The sequence below is a fragment of the Muscardinus avellanarius genome (genome assembly GCF_963383645.1).
Source record: "Muscardinus avellanarius genome assembly, chromosome: 18".
Classification (NCBI taxonomy): Eukaryota; Metazoa; Chordata; class Mammalia; order Rodentia; family Gliridae; genus Muscardinus; species Muscardinus avellanarius.
The window spans coordinates 30,585,170-30,599,298 of NC_137804.1; the positions used below are offsets into that span (position 1 = coordinate 30,585,170).

The 14,129-nt window shown below is 56.0% G+C and overlaps 1 protein-coding gene across 2 annotated transcripts in view; it reads right to left on the minus strand.

Moving 5' to 3' along the window:
- STAB1 (stabilin 1) overlaps positions 1-14,129 on the minus strand; it is a gene marked incomplete at both ends in the record, with an annotated part of 34,215 nt that overhangs the window by 10,842 nt on the left and 9,244 nt on the right. Inside the window, 27 exons of one of the 2 annotated variants that reach the window (XM_080715905.1) lie at positions 444-572; positions 786-917; positions 1,030-1,128; positions 1,229-1,327; positions 1,414-1,491; positions 1,797-1,908; positions 2,092-2,222; positions 2,387-2,434; positions 2,554-2,649; positions 3,284-3,379; positions 4,690-4,848; positions 4,959-5,052; positions 5,161-5,347; positions 7,463-7,574; positions 9,038-9,124; positions 9,339-9,434; positions 9,635-9,697; positions 11,156-11,314; positions 11,518-11,598; positions 11,813-11,866; positions 11,963-12,076; positions 12,310-12,372; positions 12,518-12,658; positions 12,782-12,916; positions 13,107-13,201; positions 13,509-13,636; positions 13,767-13,897. In XM_080715905.1, coding sequence (XP_080572031.1) covers positions 444-572; positions 786-917; positions 1,030-1,128; positions 1,229-1,327; positions 1,414-1,491; positions 1,797-1,908; positions 2,092-2,222; positions 2,387-2,434; positions 2,554-2,649; positions 3,284-3,379; positions 4,690-4,848; positions 4,959-5,052; positions 5,161-5,347; positions 7,463-7,574; positions 9,038-9,124; positions 9,339-9,434; positions 9,635-9,697; positions 11,156-11,314; positions 11,518-11,598; positions 11,813-11,866; positions 11,963-12,076; positions 12,310-12,372; positions 12,518-12,658; positions 12,782-12,916; positions 13,107-13,201; positions 13,509-13,636; positions 13,767-13,897 — 2,919 coding nt within the window. Of the gene's footprint in view, positions 1-443; positions 573-785; positions 918-1,029; positions 1,129-1,228; positions 1,328-1,413; positions 1,492-1,796; positions 1,909-2,091; positions 2,223-2,386; positions 2,435-2,553; positions 2,650-3,283; positions 3,380-4,689; positions 4,849-4,958; positions 5,053-5,160; positions 5,348-7,462; positions 7,575-9,037; positions 9,125-9,338; positions 9,435-9,634; positions 9,698-11,155; positions 11,315-11,517; positions 11,599-11,812; positions 11,867-11,962; positions 12,077-12,309; positions 12,373-12,517; positions 12,677-12,781; positions 12,917-13,106; positions 13,202-13,508; positions 13,637-13,766; positions 13,898-14,129 lie in introns of both variants that reach the window. The other variant, XM_080715904.1, reaches the window with a different exon arrangement.

Here is a 14,129-nt window from a genome sequence, read left to right on the forward strand (position 1 = left end):
TACCTCCGAGCTACACCCCCAGCCTGCTTTTTTTATTCTTCATTTTGAAACAGAGTCTCACTAAGTTGTGGAAGGCCTCACTAAGTAGCTGAGGCTGGCAGTGAACCCGGATCCTCCTGTCTCACCCTCCCAAGTACTGGGATTACAAGTGTGTGCCACCATGTCCAGCTAGCCCCTCACTTATTTTTGTGTATGTGTGTTACTGAGGATGGAACTCAGGGGCATTCTACCTCCGAGCTATACCCCTAGCCCTATTTTTTATTCTTTATTTTGAAACAGGGTCTCACTGAGTTGCAAAGGACCTAAGTAGCTGAGGCTGGTCGCGAACCTGGGTCCTCCTGTCTCAGCCTCCCAAATGCTGGGATTACAAGCATGCGCCACCATGCCCGTTTTAGCCCCCCACTCTTAATGCCCCCTGCCCTCCTCCAGTCCCAGCCTCTCACCCGCAGGGCCTCTGCATGGCTGTGCAGGCAGCGGCTTGAGCCCACCTTCAGTACTCCTGCCAGGCCAAACAGTGAGCTTCCAGGGCTCCCCAGCAGGGGGCCTTCCAGGGGCAAGTGGTTCACCTCAGGCTGGGAAGAGGGACAGAAGCTTGCACACTGCTTCACCCTCGCTTCTACGCCCTAACCTTAGAGTGTGGCTCTAAGGCCAGGACACTCCAGGGCTGGAGAGGGGGTCTCCCTAGAGCAGAGGCTACAGGTTTCTAAGGGTAGAAACTCCCGAGAGAAGGGGTCTTCAAGAGCAGAGTTTCTGGGGGAAGGGTCTCCTTGCTCCTCCCCTCAAACCTGGCCACTGTGGTTGTAGAAGACGAGCCAGTGGGCAGGGCCCAGGAGAGAGTTGCGGTGTCCCCCCTTCCCCAGGGCTTCCGTGGAGAGGGCCTCGCCCAGGATCACATGGTGTCGCACAGTGTCTGCATCCTGGGGGCAGGAATGGGGGGCAGGGTTTCAGGACCCCTAAGTATCCTGGGCATCATGTCGTTCCCACTGAGTCCCCTGCCTTCACATAGCAGCCCCCATCCCCAGACCTCACCAGGCTGCTGCCGTTGCCCAAGGCCTCCAGGGAGCGGTTTGTGGGCACGAAGATGGTATAGGCGGTGGCAGCCTCAATCTGGGGCACCAACTTGTGATGCTAGGGACAGCAACAGGGGTGAAGGATAGGCTGGCCAGCCCCCTCCAGACCTGGGGGAGGCGCTCCTGAGCAAGGGTTCCCTCTGGCTGGCCCTCCTTACCTGCAGCAGCTCCCGGAAGAGGCGGAAGGCAGGCACCTGGTCCAGCTGCTGCAGCAGGCCCTGTCCACCTTGCACCTCCCCCCGCGGAGGCAGCAAGACCTGGCGGGAAGCAGGAAGGGCTGGTCAGTTTGTCAACACCTCTTGGCCCACCTGGGAGTGTCCGTACACACTGCCCTCTGCCACACCTGGCTGATGATGTGTAGGACACCGTTGGTGGCAAGGAGGTCGGCCACATCCACGCTGGCATTGTGCACAAAGACCCTCTGAAAAGCAGCAGAGGGAACTTGGAGCAGGTGGGCAAAGGCACTTGAGAGTGCCCGCCTGCCTCACGACGCGCTCAGGCTCTGCCAGGTGGGCCACCATGAGAGTGCAGGACACATGCGCCGGCAGAGAGCCGCCCCTTGCAGGGCAGTTGCCGCTGACAGTCCTATCTGGGGCACGCCCTCTGAGCCCGGTTCTGACCCCACTCTCATCCCCCCGGAGCCCTGGCCTGGGAGAGCCTGGGACCACTTTAGTGCCCTCCCATGCTCTGCCAGTTTCCTTCTTCTGCCCCAGGTTCACCCCATACCCCACTGATGTTGCGAATCTCCCAGCGCGTGGTGGGGTTCAGGGTGGCCACATCTTGCCCATTCAATCGGGCCAGCTCCTCCTCAGAGAGGGCTCCCTGAAGAAAATGGGACCTGGAGGGGCAGAGTTTAGGGGGGACATGAACCAGATTACAGAGAACCTTGAAATTTAGGCCCTCCCCCATCAGGCAAATGCATGCCAGGCAGAGAGAACCCAATTCTCCAGCCTCTCTGGAGAGTGCCCTGGTCCCACAAGGAAGCTCCTCCTGTGGCCTGGCCCAGGCGCAGTTGTCCCACCTGACCAGGTGTGGCAGCATCTTAGGCTGTAGCCAGAAGGCCCGGTCCTCAGGGCTCAGCCTACGGATGGCAGGCTCGGAAGGCACCAGGGCTGTGACTCGGCTTTCAGCAGGCAGAGCGACGCCAGCACTCTGCACACGGGTGGGGGTGGGGGTTAGGTCAGCCCTGCCCCAGCCACAGGCCAGCCCACCTCCACCTCTTGGCAATAGCAGCTGGCACTGCGTCCAGGAAGGCCTCCTGGAGCTGAGCCTCAGCCCCAGCCCCAGCCCCAGCCCAGCGTTCTGCCCTGCCCTACCTTGAACCACTGGGAGAAAGCAGAGAAGTGGGCATTTGACTCCAGTTCCTAAGGGGAGGAGAGAGCTGAGGTCATGAGCCTAACTCAAGCCCCCTTCCCACAAAGGGCCCTGAGGGCCTCCCCTTTCCACCTGAGCCAACATCCCTTCCCATCCACATGCCACTTACTCGGAGGATGTCTCCATAGCAACTGAAGCCATCACCCCCTAAACCAGGGAGGCATGTGCAGACGCGCTGACCTCCCGCCACGGCCCGGCAGGTGGCCTAGTTGGTAGAGAACAGGGAGACATGGCCTATTCAGCACCCTTATGGCCAGCTAGACACCACCATCTTCTCGGTCCTCCTGCCATCCATTCCCTGCACTCTGCCTGTGCGGCCATCCAACCCAACTGCCTCTCTCCAGCCACCCTGTCTGCATTCATGGAGCACTGGCAGTGGGCCTAGCCCTGCCCCCAGGATCACTGAGCACTTGACATGGAATTATCCTGCCCAGTGATGACAGTGTTTGGGGCCCAGGGTGAGGGAGCAGCCAGGTGGCCCTGTGCCCTGGAACCCGCACTGAGAGTCGGTGGGGCTAGCCAGGTCAGAGGGAGGCTCTGGGAGCAGGAGGTGCTGTGGCATGGGACAGAGCAGGGGCAGGGGCAGGGAGGAGGCGGCCTGGCCAGAGGAACAAGGAACAGGGGCTGGGATGTGGCAGAGGGAGGCGGCAGGGCTGGGGCTGGCTCTTCAGGGGCTCTGGGCTCAACTGGGAATCATGATGGCTTTGTCCTGTGATTGGGAGAGGAAGTGACAGGCTGGATTTGGGGTTTAGAAAGATCCCAGTCCTGACAGGGGACAGCCATGCCCACCCCTGACGGCCTCCCCAGCTCTGAGCCGTGCACCCTGGGCACCCTCTCACCAGGCCATGGCAGCCACCGTTGCCCACCCTGCAGGGATCGATAGGGCTGCACTCGTAGCCATCTCCAGCGAAGCCCAGCTTGCAGGTGCAGCGGCTCTGAAGGGGGTTAGGAATAGATGGTCTCGTGTCTCTGTGAGCATCCAACCTTTTCCTCCCTTCCTCTTGTTGGGTGCTGCTCCCCTCAAATGGGGGAAGCTGGCTCAGTCCCCAAAATGCTTCTCTCAGCCTACCCTGTCCTTGGAGATCTGTGCTCCAGATGGGGAGGCTGAGGCCCCCAGGGAGACGGGCTCTGAGGAGGAGGCTGAGGACATGCGGGTATCAGGAGGGAAGTGCCCGGGGACTCGGTGGCCTCTATACTCAGAGCCGGCCTAGGGCCATTGGGGCCAGCAGCCTGTGGCAGGTGGGCTTGTGTCTTCCAAAGCCAGTGCTAGGGACAGCAGTGCAGAACCATCTGTATCCCTGGCACCCTGTTCAGGGGCTCTGGTCCTTCCCACTAACCGCCAGTGCTTTTGGACTTTTCCACATTATAGGAGAGTGACCAATGAGACCCCTCCACCCCACCAAGGTCTCAATTGCCCTTACTTACAAATTGGAAGCATCTAAGCCTGTTCATTCAAAACCTCAGTTCTGAATGTTAAGACTGCTAAGGGAGTTAAGAGCCCCAGCCCTTAGAGCTATCTGTGTTCTTATTGCCAAGGCCCCATGGGCTGGTGGCTCAGCAGCCACTGGGAAATTGGATTGGGCCACGAGTCCTTGCACAAACCTGGGCCATGCAGAGGCTGATTTGGGACCAGCCAGGCCTGGTTTCTCAACTGGCACATCAGACTTGCTTGTTGTGTGTCTTGTGTGTGTGGCGCTGGGGAGTGAGCCCAGGACCATTCTACCTCTGAGTTACACCCAGCCCTATTTTATTCTTTAAAGTTATGAAGGCTGGCCATGAACCTGCAATCCCTCTGTCTCAGATGCAATCCCCAAATACTGGGATTACAAGCATGCACCACCATATCCAGAAACACCACACATTCTTAAATGCCTGTGAGACATCAGGTTTACCAGGCCTGAAATGCTTCAAATGAAAGGCTCTAGGTTCAAAGAGCCTGACACTAGCATCTGAAACAACAAGGTTCCTGAGATGGGTTTCCCTGAGTCTGAAGACTCTGGGATCTCACTCCGATGGGAAGGGATCTCTTCTTGCTTTGCTCAGCATCACAGTCCCCAAATCTAGAATAGGGACTGGAATACAACAGGTGCCTACTAACACGAGGAAAACCAACCTCAGTGTGCACCACCTTCATTTGGATCTGAGGTCCTAGACCCTCAGCTTGGGCTCAGAGCAATGTCCCTGCAGGCAGATGGAGCAGGGGAAGTCCCTGGAACTGAGCCCCTGGACACCTGCCGTGCCTCACCTGCCCGGGGCCCACGTAGCTGCAGAGGGCGTCCATGTGGCAGCCACCTCGAGTGTCCAGCACACACTCGTCGATGGCTACACAGATGCGGCCATCTCCGCTCCAGCCTTTGTGGCATGTGCAGTGGTGGGTGCCCAGGGCTCCAGGGACACACTCAGCCTGTGAGAGCCATGGATGAACGACTCAGGAATGCGGGGCCACAGGTGGAGGGCAGAGAGCCCCCTCTGGCTCCAGGGTCCAAGCATCAGGGGAGGGGCAAAGAAACTGACATTCTCTGAGCAGCCGCCACGGTCTGGACGGGAGCAGGGGTTGCTGTGTGTGCAGGAGAATCCATCACCCTCAAAGCCATCCAGACAGACGCACCTGGGCAGGGGCGAAGAAGGCGTCTCCTGAGCTTTGGGAAAGTCTAGCAGCTGAGTCTGGCAATGTCTGAGATTATAGCCGGAGCAGAGAGGAAGCAGGAGCCCTCACCTGGCGACACCCTCCTGGCTAACGCAGCGGGCATGCGGGTGGCAGTTTTGGGACAGCCCCGTGGGCCCACAGTCTCCCAGGGTCTCATTGCAGAAGCGGCCTCTGAAGCCAGGTGCACACGTGCCCTGCTGGCACACACCCCCGCTTCCTGGACGATTGTCACATAGACCATGAACGCAGCCACAGTCTGCAGGGAGAAGACAGGAGCAGAGAAACTGAGGCAGGAAGCAGGGCTTGATGGGAACCAGGATTGGTTTTGCGGGAAGTGGGGTCTAGGAATGGAGCAGCCAGTGTAGAGTGGTGTGTGTGTGTGTGTGTGTGTGTGTGTGTGTGTGTGTGTGTGGTGGTGGGGTCCTGGGGATGGAACCCAAGGGTCTTCTACCTCCAGACTACACCCCAGACCTATTTTATTTTTTATTTGGAAACAGGGTCTCACAAGATTGCCGAGAGCCTCACTAAGTTGCTGATCTTCCTGTCTCAGCCTTCCATGTACTGGGATTACAAGCCTGTCTCACCACACCCGGCTGCCAGTATAGATTTGACTTCAGGGTCTGAAAATCAGAAATGATTACAAACAGCTGGATGTGATAGGACACACTTGTAATTTCAGTGCTTGGGAGGCTGAGGCAGGAGGATCATAGGCTTGAAGGCAGACCCAGCTACTTATGTGAAGCTCTCAGCAATCTAGCAAGAGCCTGTTTCTAAGTAAGAAATAAACATCGAGTTGGTGTGTAGTGTGGAGGTAGAAGGCCTCTGGGTTCAACCTCCAGGACAAAAAAGGAGAGCTGAGATAACTCCAGCACTCAGCCCCAGCCTTCCTGCTCAGGGTCTGCGCTTGCTTGGGCTCCATCCCTCACCCACCGCCTTCCTCACTGCCTCTCTCCCTGCCTAGACCATCCCCCAAGAGACAGTGCAGCTCCCCACGCACAGCCTTGGGTGGAAATGCATCCCCCTTCCTGGTTGGCTCTTTCTCACCCTCAGGTCTCAGCCCAGTGTCACTTTCTCAGGGTGTGTTGAATAAATAATGTCTGAAGCTGGGCTTGGTGGCACACGCTTGTAATCCCAGCATCATTCGGGAGGCTGAGACAAGAGGATTATTGTTTGTGGCCAGCCTCAGCTACTTTGCGAGGCCCTTCGCAACTCAGTGAGACCCTGTTTCAAAAATTTTAAAAAGACTAAAAATTAAGGCTGGAGGTGTAGCTCGGAGGTACAATACCCCTGGGTTCCACTCCCAGCACCGCAAAATAAATAAATAAATAAATAAATAAAAATGATGTCTGACCCCCTCCCCCTTCCCTACCTGCCCTTCCCAGGGCTTCTGTGTGGACTGTCTCCTAGGTCTGAGGACAGCCTCAGCAAGTAGTGAGACTCTCAGCAACCCAGAGAGACCCTGTTTCAAAATAAAAATAACTGCTGGGCCTAGTGCACTCTTGTAATCCCAGTACTTGGGAGGCTGAGACAGGAGGATTACAGGTTGGCAGCCAGCTTCAGCTACTTAGTGAGGCCTTCTGAAAATAGTGAGACTTTGTTTCAAAATTAGGTCTGGGCGTATAGCCTGGAGGTAGAAAGCCTCTGGGTTCCACCCTCAGTACCACAAAAAAAAAAAAAAAAAAATAGCTGGGCATAGTGGTGCACACTTGTAATACCAGCATTCGGGAGGCTGAGACCAGAGGATTGATGTTTGAGGACAGCCTCAGCTACTTAGTGAGGCCCTCCGCAACACAGTGAGACCTTGTTTCCAAATAAAGAATAAAAAACAGGGCAGGGGGTGTAGCTCAGAGGTCGGATGCCCCTGGGTTCCATCCCAAACCCACAAAAACCCCCACAAAAACAACAACAAAAATAAAATAAAATAGGTCTCAGGGTATAGCTTGGAGGTAGATTGTCCCTGGGTTCAATCCCTATTACTAAAAAAGAAAAAAAAAAAAAGAAAGAAAGAGAGAAAAAAGAAAAAGAAAAAGAAATCATTACAGACTTAATGAACAGGCAGACGAAATACAAGTGGAGACGTTTGAGGTTGGTTTTTTTTTCTTTGCAGTACTGGGGATGGAACCCAGGGGCATTCTACCTCCGAGCTACACCCCCAGCCCTGTTTTTTATTCTTTATTTTTGAAAAGGGTCTCACTAAGTTGCGGAGGGCCTCACTAAATAGCTGAGGCTGTCCACGAACTGTGATCCTCCTGTCTCAGCCTCCTGAATGCTGGGATTACAAGTGTGTGCCACCACGCCCGGGGTCTCTTGGCCCCCTTTCTATGCAGACCTTCTTTCTCCATTGGAGGGGTGCTGGGCCAGGGTGACTCACCTTCCTGGCACTGTTCTCCATGTTTGTTTGGGTTGGAGCAGATGTGGCAGGCGATGCCCTTGTAGTCTGGGAAGCAGAGGCAGGCTCCACTGCCCTGCGCCCCGTCGCTGCACTGGAGGATAGGAAGAACGAAGGGTCAGCACAGCGCCTCCCCTGAGCGCCTGCTCCTCCCCAGACCTCAGCCTGGATGGACCCTTCAGATCACCCATGCTGCTAAAGAACTAGCCCCAAAAAGGTTCCTGGCTCGGAGGCTTCCTGCTCAACCTAGAAGCACGTAATTCTCATAGCCAGACACTAAAGTAGCCCCGATGTCACAAAATACAAAAACAGAATATTAAAGACTACTGACAAATAGCCATCTTGAAAATAGTTGTAGCAAGGTGTGATGGCACACGCCTGTAATACCAATATTTGTGAGGCTGAGACAGAAGGATCACAGGTTCAAGGCCAGCCTCAGCAAATCAACAAGGCTCCCAGGAACTTCATGAGATCCTGTTTCAAAATACAAAATAAGCTGGGCGTGGTGGTGCAAGCTCGTGATCCTTGGGAGGCGGAGACAGGAGGATCACACAGGTTCGAAGCCAGCCTCAGCTACTTAGTGAGGTTCTCAGCAACTTAGTGAGACCCTGTTTCCAAATAAAGTATAAAATAGGTCTGGGAGTATAGCCCAGAGGTAGAAAAGTCCCTGGGTTCCACCCCCAGTACCACCTAAATAAATAAATAAATAAATATACAAAATAAAATAGGGCCATGGGTTTAACTCAGAGGTAGAACTAGGTTCAATCCCCAGAAAAAAAATAAAATTTGAGTTGGGTGTGTTGGTGTACACCTGTAATTCCAGACTGAAAAAGGAGAATCCCAGGTTCAAGGCCAGCCTCAGCAACTTAGAGAGACTCTGTTTTAAATTTTGCCAGGTGTGGTGGCACATGCTTGTAATCCCAGTACTTGGGAGGCTGAGACAGGAGAATTGCACAGGTTCGAAGCCAGCCTCAGCTATTTTGTGAGGATCTCAGCAAATTAGTGAGACCCCGTTTCCAAATGAAATATAAAATAGGTATGGGAGTGTAGCCCTGAGGTAGAAAGCCCCTGGGTTCCATCCCCAGTACCACAATAAATACATAAATAAATAAATAAAGAAATAAAGAAATAAAAAGGGATGGGCTGGGCATGGTGGACCATGCTTGTAATGCCAGTACTTGGGAAGCTTAGATAGGAGAATCGCAGGTTCATGGCCAGCCTCAGCTACTTAGTGAGGCCCTGTTTTAAAATAAAGAATAAAAATAAGGCTAGGGTACATGTAGCTCAGAGGTTCAATGGGTTCAATCCCCAATATTGCAAAAACTAAATTAAATAAATAAATAAAATAAAAAGGGGTGAGACATACCTGAGAGGTAGGATGCCCCCTGAGTTCAAAGCCCCAGTACCCTCAAAATATGCAAACATCTACTATATTTGAGATAATCTGGTCTCATTTTCATTGCCTAGGTGTAAGGAACTTGGGCCGGAGGGAGGCAGGCGTGGCTCTGAAGGGACACTCAGCGGCCACCGCCCGCGCCTGCCACTGGGGAGACTCACGTTGCCTTTGCCGTAGCAGGGGTTGGAGAAACCTCCAGGGCACTGTGCGCAGTCAGGCCCAAAAAACCCTTTGCAGCAGCCAAGTTTCTGTAAGAGATAAAGAGTGCCTGAGGGGCTGGGCAAAGCCCCCGAGCTGCTTTCCGTCCTGCTCTCATCTCTAGAGCAAGGGAGAGAGAGGGCCAGGCCCTTGGCAGCCTCTTCTCCGCCAGCAGGCTGCAGTGCAGCTCTCTGAGAAGGCAGCTTGATGTGCCACACAAGAAACAGGTGCCCGGTCCCCATGCAGAGCCCGAGCCAGGCTCACCGTGACAGTCTGGTTGCAGGAGTGGGCACAGCCCTTCTTCAGCACATTGAGCCCGGCGGGGTCATGGGTATACACACACTCCTTGGGGATGGTGTCCTGGGGGGCCAGTCAAGGCCGGTCAGCACAGTGGGGCCAGGCTGCCCTGGGCTGGCACCCCACCCCAAGGGGAACTGTGAGCACTGAGCCTCTGAGTCTGGCCTGGCCTCCCAGCCCCTTCTCCCCACGCTTACTGGGCACAGAGACAATGGGCAGCGGGGAGTCGGGGTGCTCTGAGGGCTGATCCAAGGGATGCTCACCAACTTTATGCTGTTGGGGGGGCACACGCTGGTGTTCAGGGCCTGGCAGTCCACACAGGAGCCCTGGGGAGGGGAGTGGGGAAGAGAAGGGGGTCAGACTTGTTTATTTATTCAACACACCCTGAGAAAGTGACACTGGGCTGAGACCTGAGGGTGAGAAAGAGCCAACCAGGAAGGGGGATGCATTTCCACCCAAGGCTGTGCGTGGGGAGCTGCACTGTCTCTTGGGGGATGGTCTAGGCAGGGAGAGAGGCAGTGAGGAAGGCGGTGGGTGAGGGATGGAGCCCAAGCAAGCGCAGACCCTGAGCAGGAAGGCTGGGGCTGAGTGCTGGAGTTATCTCAGCTCTCCTTTTTTGTCCTGGAGGTTGAACCCAGAGGCCTTCTACCTCCACACTATACCCCAACCCGATCTTTTCTTTTTCTTTCTTTCTTTCTTTCTTTCTTTCTTTCTTTCTTTCTTTCTTTCTTTCTTTCTTTCTTCTTTTCCTTTTCTTTTCTCTTCTTCTTCTTCTCCTTCTCCTTCTCCTTCTCCTTCTCCTTCTCCTTCTCCTTCTCCTTCTCCTTCTCCTTCTCCTTCTCCTTCTCCTTCTTCTTCTTCTTCTTTGTGGTATAGGGGGTGGAACCCAGGGGCTTTCTACCTCTGGGCTATACTCCCAGACCTATTTTATATTTTATTTGGCTATTTTATATTTTATTTGGGAACAGGGTCTCACTAAGTTGCTGAGAGCCTCACTAAGTAGCTGAGGCTACTTTGAACCTGTGCGATCCTCCTGTCTCAGCCTCCCAAATACAGGGATTACAAGCGTGTGCCACCATGCCTGGCTATTTCTTATTTGGAAACAGACTCTTGCTAGTTTGCTGAGAGCCTCACTAAGTAGCTGGGGCTGGCTTCAAGCCTACAATCCTCCTTTCTCAGCCTCCCAAGTGCAGAGATTGCAAGCGTGTGCCACCATGCCTGGCTATTTCTTATTTGGAAACAGACTCTTGCTAGTTTGCTGAGAGCCTAAGTAGCCAGGGCTGGCTTCAAGCCTACAATCCTCCTGCCTCAGCCTACCAAGCACTGGGATTGTAGGCATGGGCCACCATGCCCGGCTGGAGTACTCTCAAAGCACTGCTGAAGACAGAGGGAGCAGAAGCAGGGCCCTGGGAGTCTGCACTGGCCTGAGCTGCCATGCCATGGGCCCATCTCCTGACTTGGTGCTCGCCATGGCTTGAATAGGATTTGTTCCAAAACACATGTAGAGGCACATTCTCTGACAGTGGTTGAGAGGTGTTTAGGGTCACAGGGATTAATGGAGTCCCTTGGGTTGTTGTGCAGCGAGCTGGAGCCCCTCAAGCTTTCTTGCCCTGTGATCTCCACACATGCCTGTGGCTTTTCCACTGCTAGGCCCTCAGCAGAAGCTGAGAGGTGTCAGCCCTGTGCTTTGGGAATTCCAGAATCATGAGCCCCCAGGTATTCTGTTACAAAACAGAACCCACTCAGCGCCCGGCTGAGTGCGCCGCTGGCCCGGGCTCGCTCACCATCACGACCTTGTGCTGCTCTTCGCTGCAGTGCTTGGGCAGGATAGGGAGGATGGTGGGGGGCAGCAGGATGCCCTCCAGCATGTGGATCACACCGTTGGCAGCCAGCACATCCACTCTGCGCAGGGGAACTCCCTCGGGTCCCAGCAGGATGCGCCCCTGCAGCACAGACACCGCCCTCAGCCCTGCGGGCCCCAGGTGGCTCACCCTGCTGGCCCCGGGAGAGGACTCCGATCTATGTCTGCTTCTTCCAGGCCCCTGCCCAACACAGGGCTTGGGCCACACAGGCAGGTCTGAAAGGGGCTGGGTGACCTGCCAGGGTCACCAGCTCCTCCACCAGTTCAGCCATTCCTGAATCTCACCTCCTCAGAGATGTTCACAGCCAGGACCTGGTTTGCCATGGTGAGGACTCGTCCCTTGGAGATGAGCTTTTCAACAGTCAGCTGGGGTGAGAGAGAGAGAGTGGCTTTTAGGCTGGGCACTGGCCCCACCTCGCCCAGGTGACACACAGTCCCCCCTGTCCTCAGGCTCTCTTTTGTGCCGTTATTGGTCTAGATGGAAGGAAGAGAAGAAAATGAAGGGGTCCCTGGGGAAGACTAGAGCCCACAGCTCCCCAGGAGCCCAGAGCTGGGTGTCCTGCTGGAGGAGGGCCCTTACCTGGCCGTGGTTGTAGATGTGGTACCTTACCAGCTCCTGCAGTTTGGAAAGACCCTGGCGGGGAGAAGGAGTTTGGTTCCTGGAGGCCCCGTGGGAGGGCAGAAGCCCTCGTGCCCCAGACCTGCAACCCCTTCTCCCTGCTGAGCTTACTGCAGTGAAGAGGTAGATCAGACGGCCATCACGCAAACTGTCCACTGCCTCATTGCTTGGGACAAAAACTGTGAAGGGTCCAGGACCATCCAGGATGGAGGGAAGCCCACAGTTCTGTGAGAGTGGGAGAGTCACCAGCCTCCACCTCAGGAGCCCCTTAGGCTTCTGCCCACAGGGAACTCCCACCAGGTAAGGGGGAGACATGGACAATGGGTCCATGCTACCACAAGACCTCAGGATTGTGATGGGCAGGCTCTAGGATGGGGGTGGGCAAGGGCATGCTACTCCCAAACCCCAGAATGGGGCCCAGAAGCCCAGATAGGCTAGAACCTCACCCCCCAGCTCACCTCCAGAATGGTTTCAAACCGGCTGAAGGCCTCCGTGGAGGCAAGGATTTGGCCAATGGTTCTCTGTAGGAGGGACGTGTGTGAGGCTCCAGGGAAAGGAGGCAGCGGCTTCAGCCCCAGGGAGAAGGGCTCTCATCTGTCCCTCTTCCTCTCAGAACACCACGGGGTTCAGAGCAGCCACCGTGGGGATGGGAGGACGCTAGCTTACCTTGGGGTCCCCAGAGAACCCAGGTAGGAGCTGCCACCGCAGGGCAGTGACGACGTGGAAGATGCCATTGGCTGCTATGTAGTTGGCCTTGTAGATACTGAATGTTTGCTGAGGCTGGTCTTGGTAAGTGTAGGTGTATCTCTGTGAAACACCAGACACCTGGCTAGGTCCCATCCGTCAGCCCTCTGTCCCTCTGCACCGTGGCCTGGGCCGGGTCTTCCACCTGTGACCCCTCTGGCCACGAGGCTGAGGCCCCAGACTTACCAAGTGGTTGAAGGTGACGGTGATCTCCTGCCCGGCCAGTGTCCACCACCTGCGCCTGCTCTGCAGCCCCACATCCTCCAGCATGTGCTGCCCGGGGATGATGTGCTGTCTGCAGAGCTGCTGGGCAAGCAGTGTCTGCGGACACAGGGGATGGGTGCCAGGTGAACCTAGAGCAGCTCAGGGCTCTGCACCAGCCCTGCCCACGCAACCGAGGGGACGTACGAGAGCCTCCCAGGCCTCCGTTCCCCAGCGCATGGACAAGGGACCCTCCCAGGGCCGTGAAGCATGTGCGGGAGGAGGCCAGGCCATGATGGAGAGGGCTCACGTTCATGGTCCTGGAGGACGCGGAGGAGATGGAGAAGTACGGAACCAGCACAGTGAACGGGCCCGATGTGGTGAGGATGTCCTGGCAGCCCTGCTCTGAGGGGCGTGGGGGTTCAGGGAAGGGAATGTCAGAATGAATCTAGGGAGACCTTAGGGATAGAAGTGGGTCTGGGAAGGCCTCAGGCGTCAATTCTAGTCTGGGGAGCTGAGGGGACATTGGGTCTAGGTCTAGGGTAGATAGGGGCCTCCTCCCACCCCAGCCTACAGCCCACTGCAGCCCATGCCCTGCTTCCACAATTTTTAGGCAGAGAAACAGGGATCTCTGCAGAGTCTGGGCCTCCTTCCCTGCCAGCTTGGCCGGGGCCCAGGGGCAGGCCCACGGACAGGCCTCAGGGGCACGCACCCAACATGGCGATGGCAACTTTCAGCCGCAGGAACACCAGGCCGATCTGGTTGGTCCTCCGCACCTCGTGGAGCAGGTGTCCATAGCAGGCACGCCCATCCCCCACCTCGCCTTCCTTGCACACACAGCTGATGCCCAGGGAAGAGCGGTCAGGCAGGGGAGCCGGCCCCTCTGGGTCCTTCCCCACCCTTCCTCGCGAGGCCCAAGCTGAGGGCGCCCACTGTTCTGTTCACATGGTGCCAAGGCCCCTGTACTCACCTGGTCTTCCCATCAGGCGTCACTTGGCAGGTGGCTGACTGCTCACAGGAGTGGGGGAAGCAGGTAGCAAAGCAGCCATCCGAGGCCTTCTGGTTGGTGCTGACCAGGCCGGGTTGACAGGAGCAGATGGCCTGGCCAAATGCAGGGGCGGGAGGAGACCATTACACCCATCAGCCATCGTGAGCGTTAAGACGTGTGGGCGTGGGCTTCACTTGCCCGGCCCTGCTGTGCCCCAGTCACCCTCCACATTGGCCTCCAAGGATGGGGCTGTCATTTTCTCCCGATTTTACAAGTGAGACAGCTGGGGTTCTCAGAGGGCTGTAATTTGCCCAGGGTCCCGCAGCCAGGGTGGACAGGTAGACT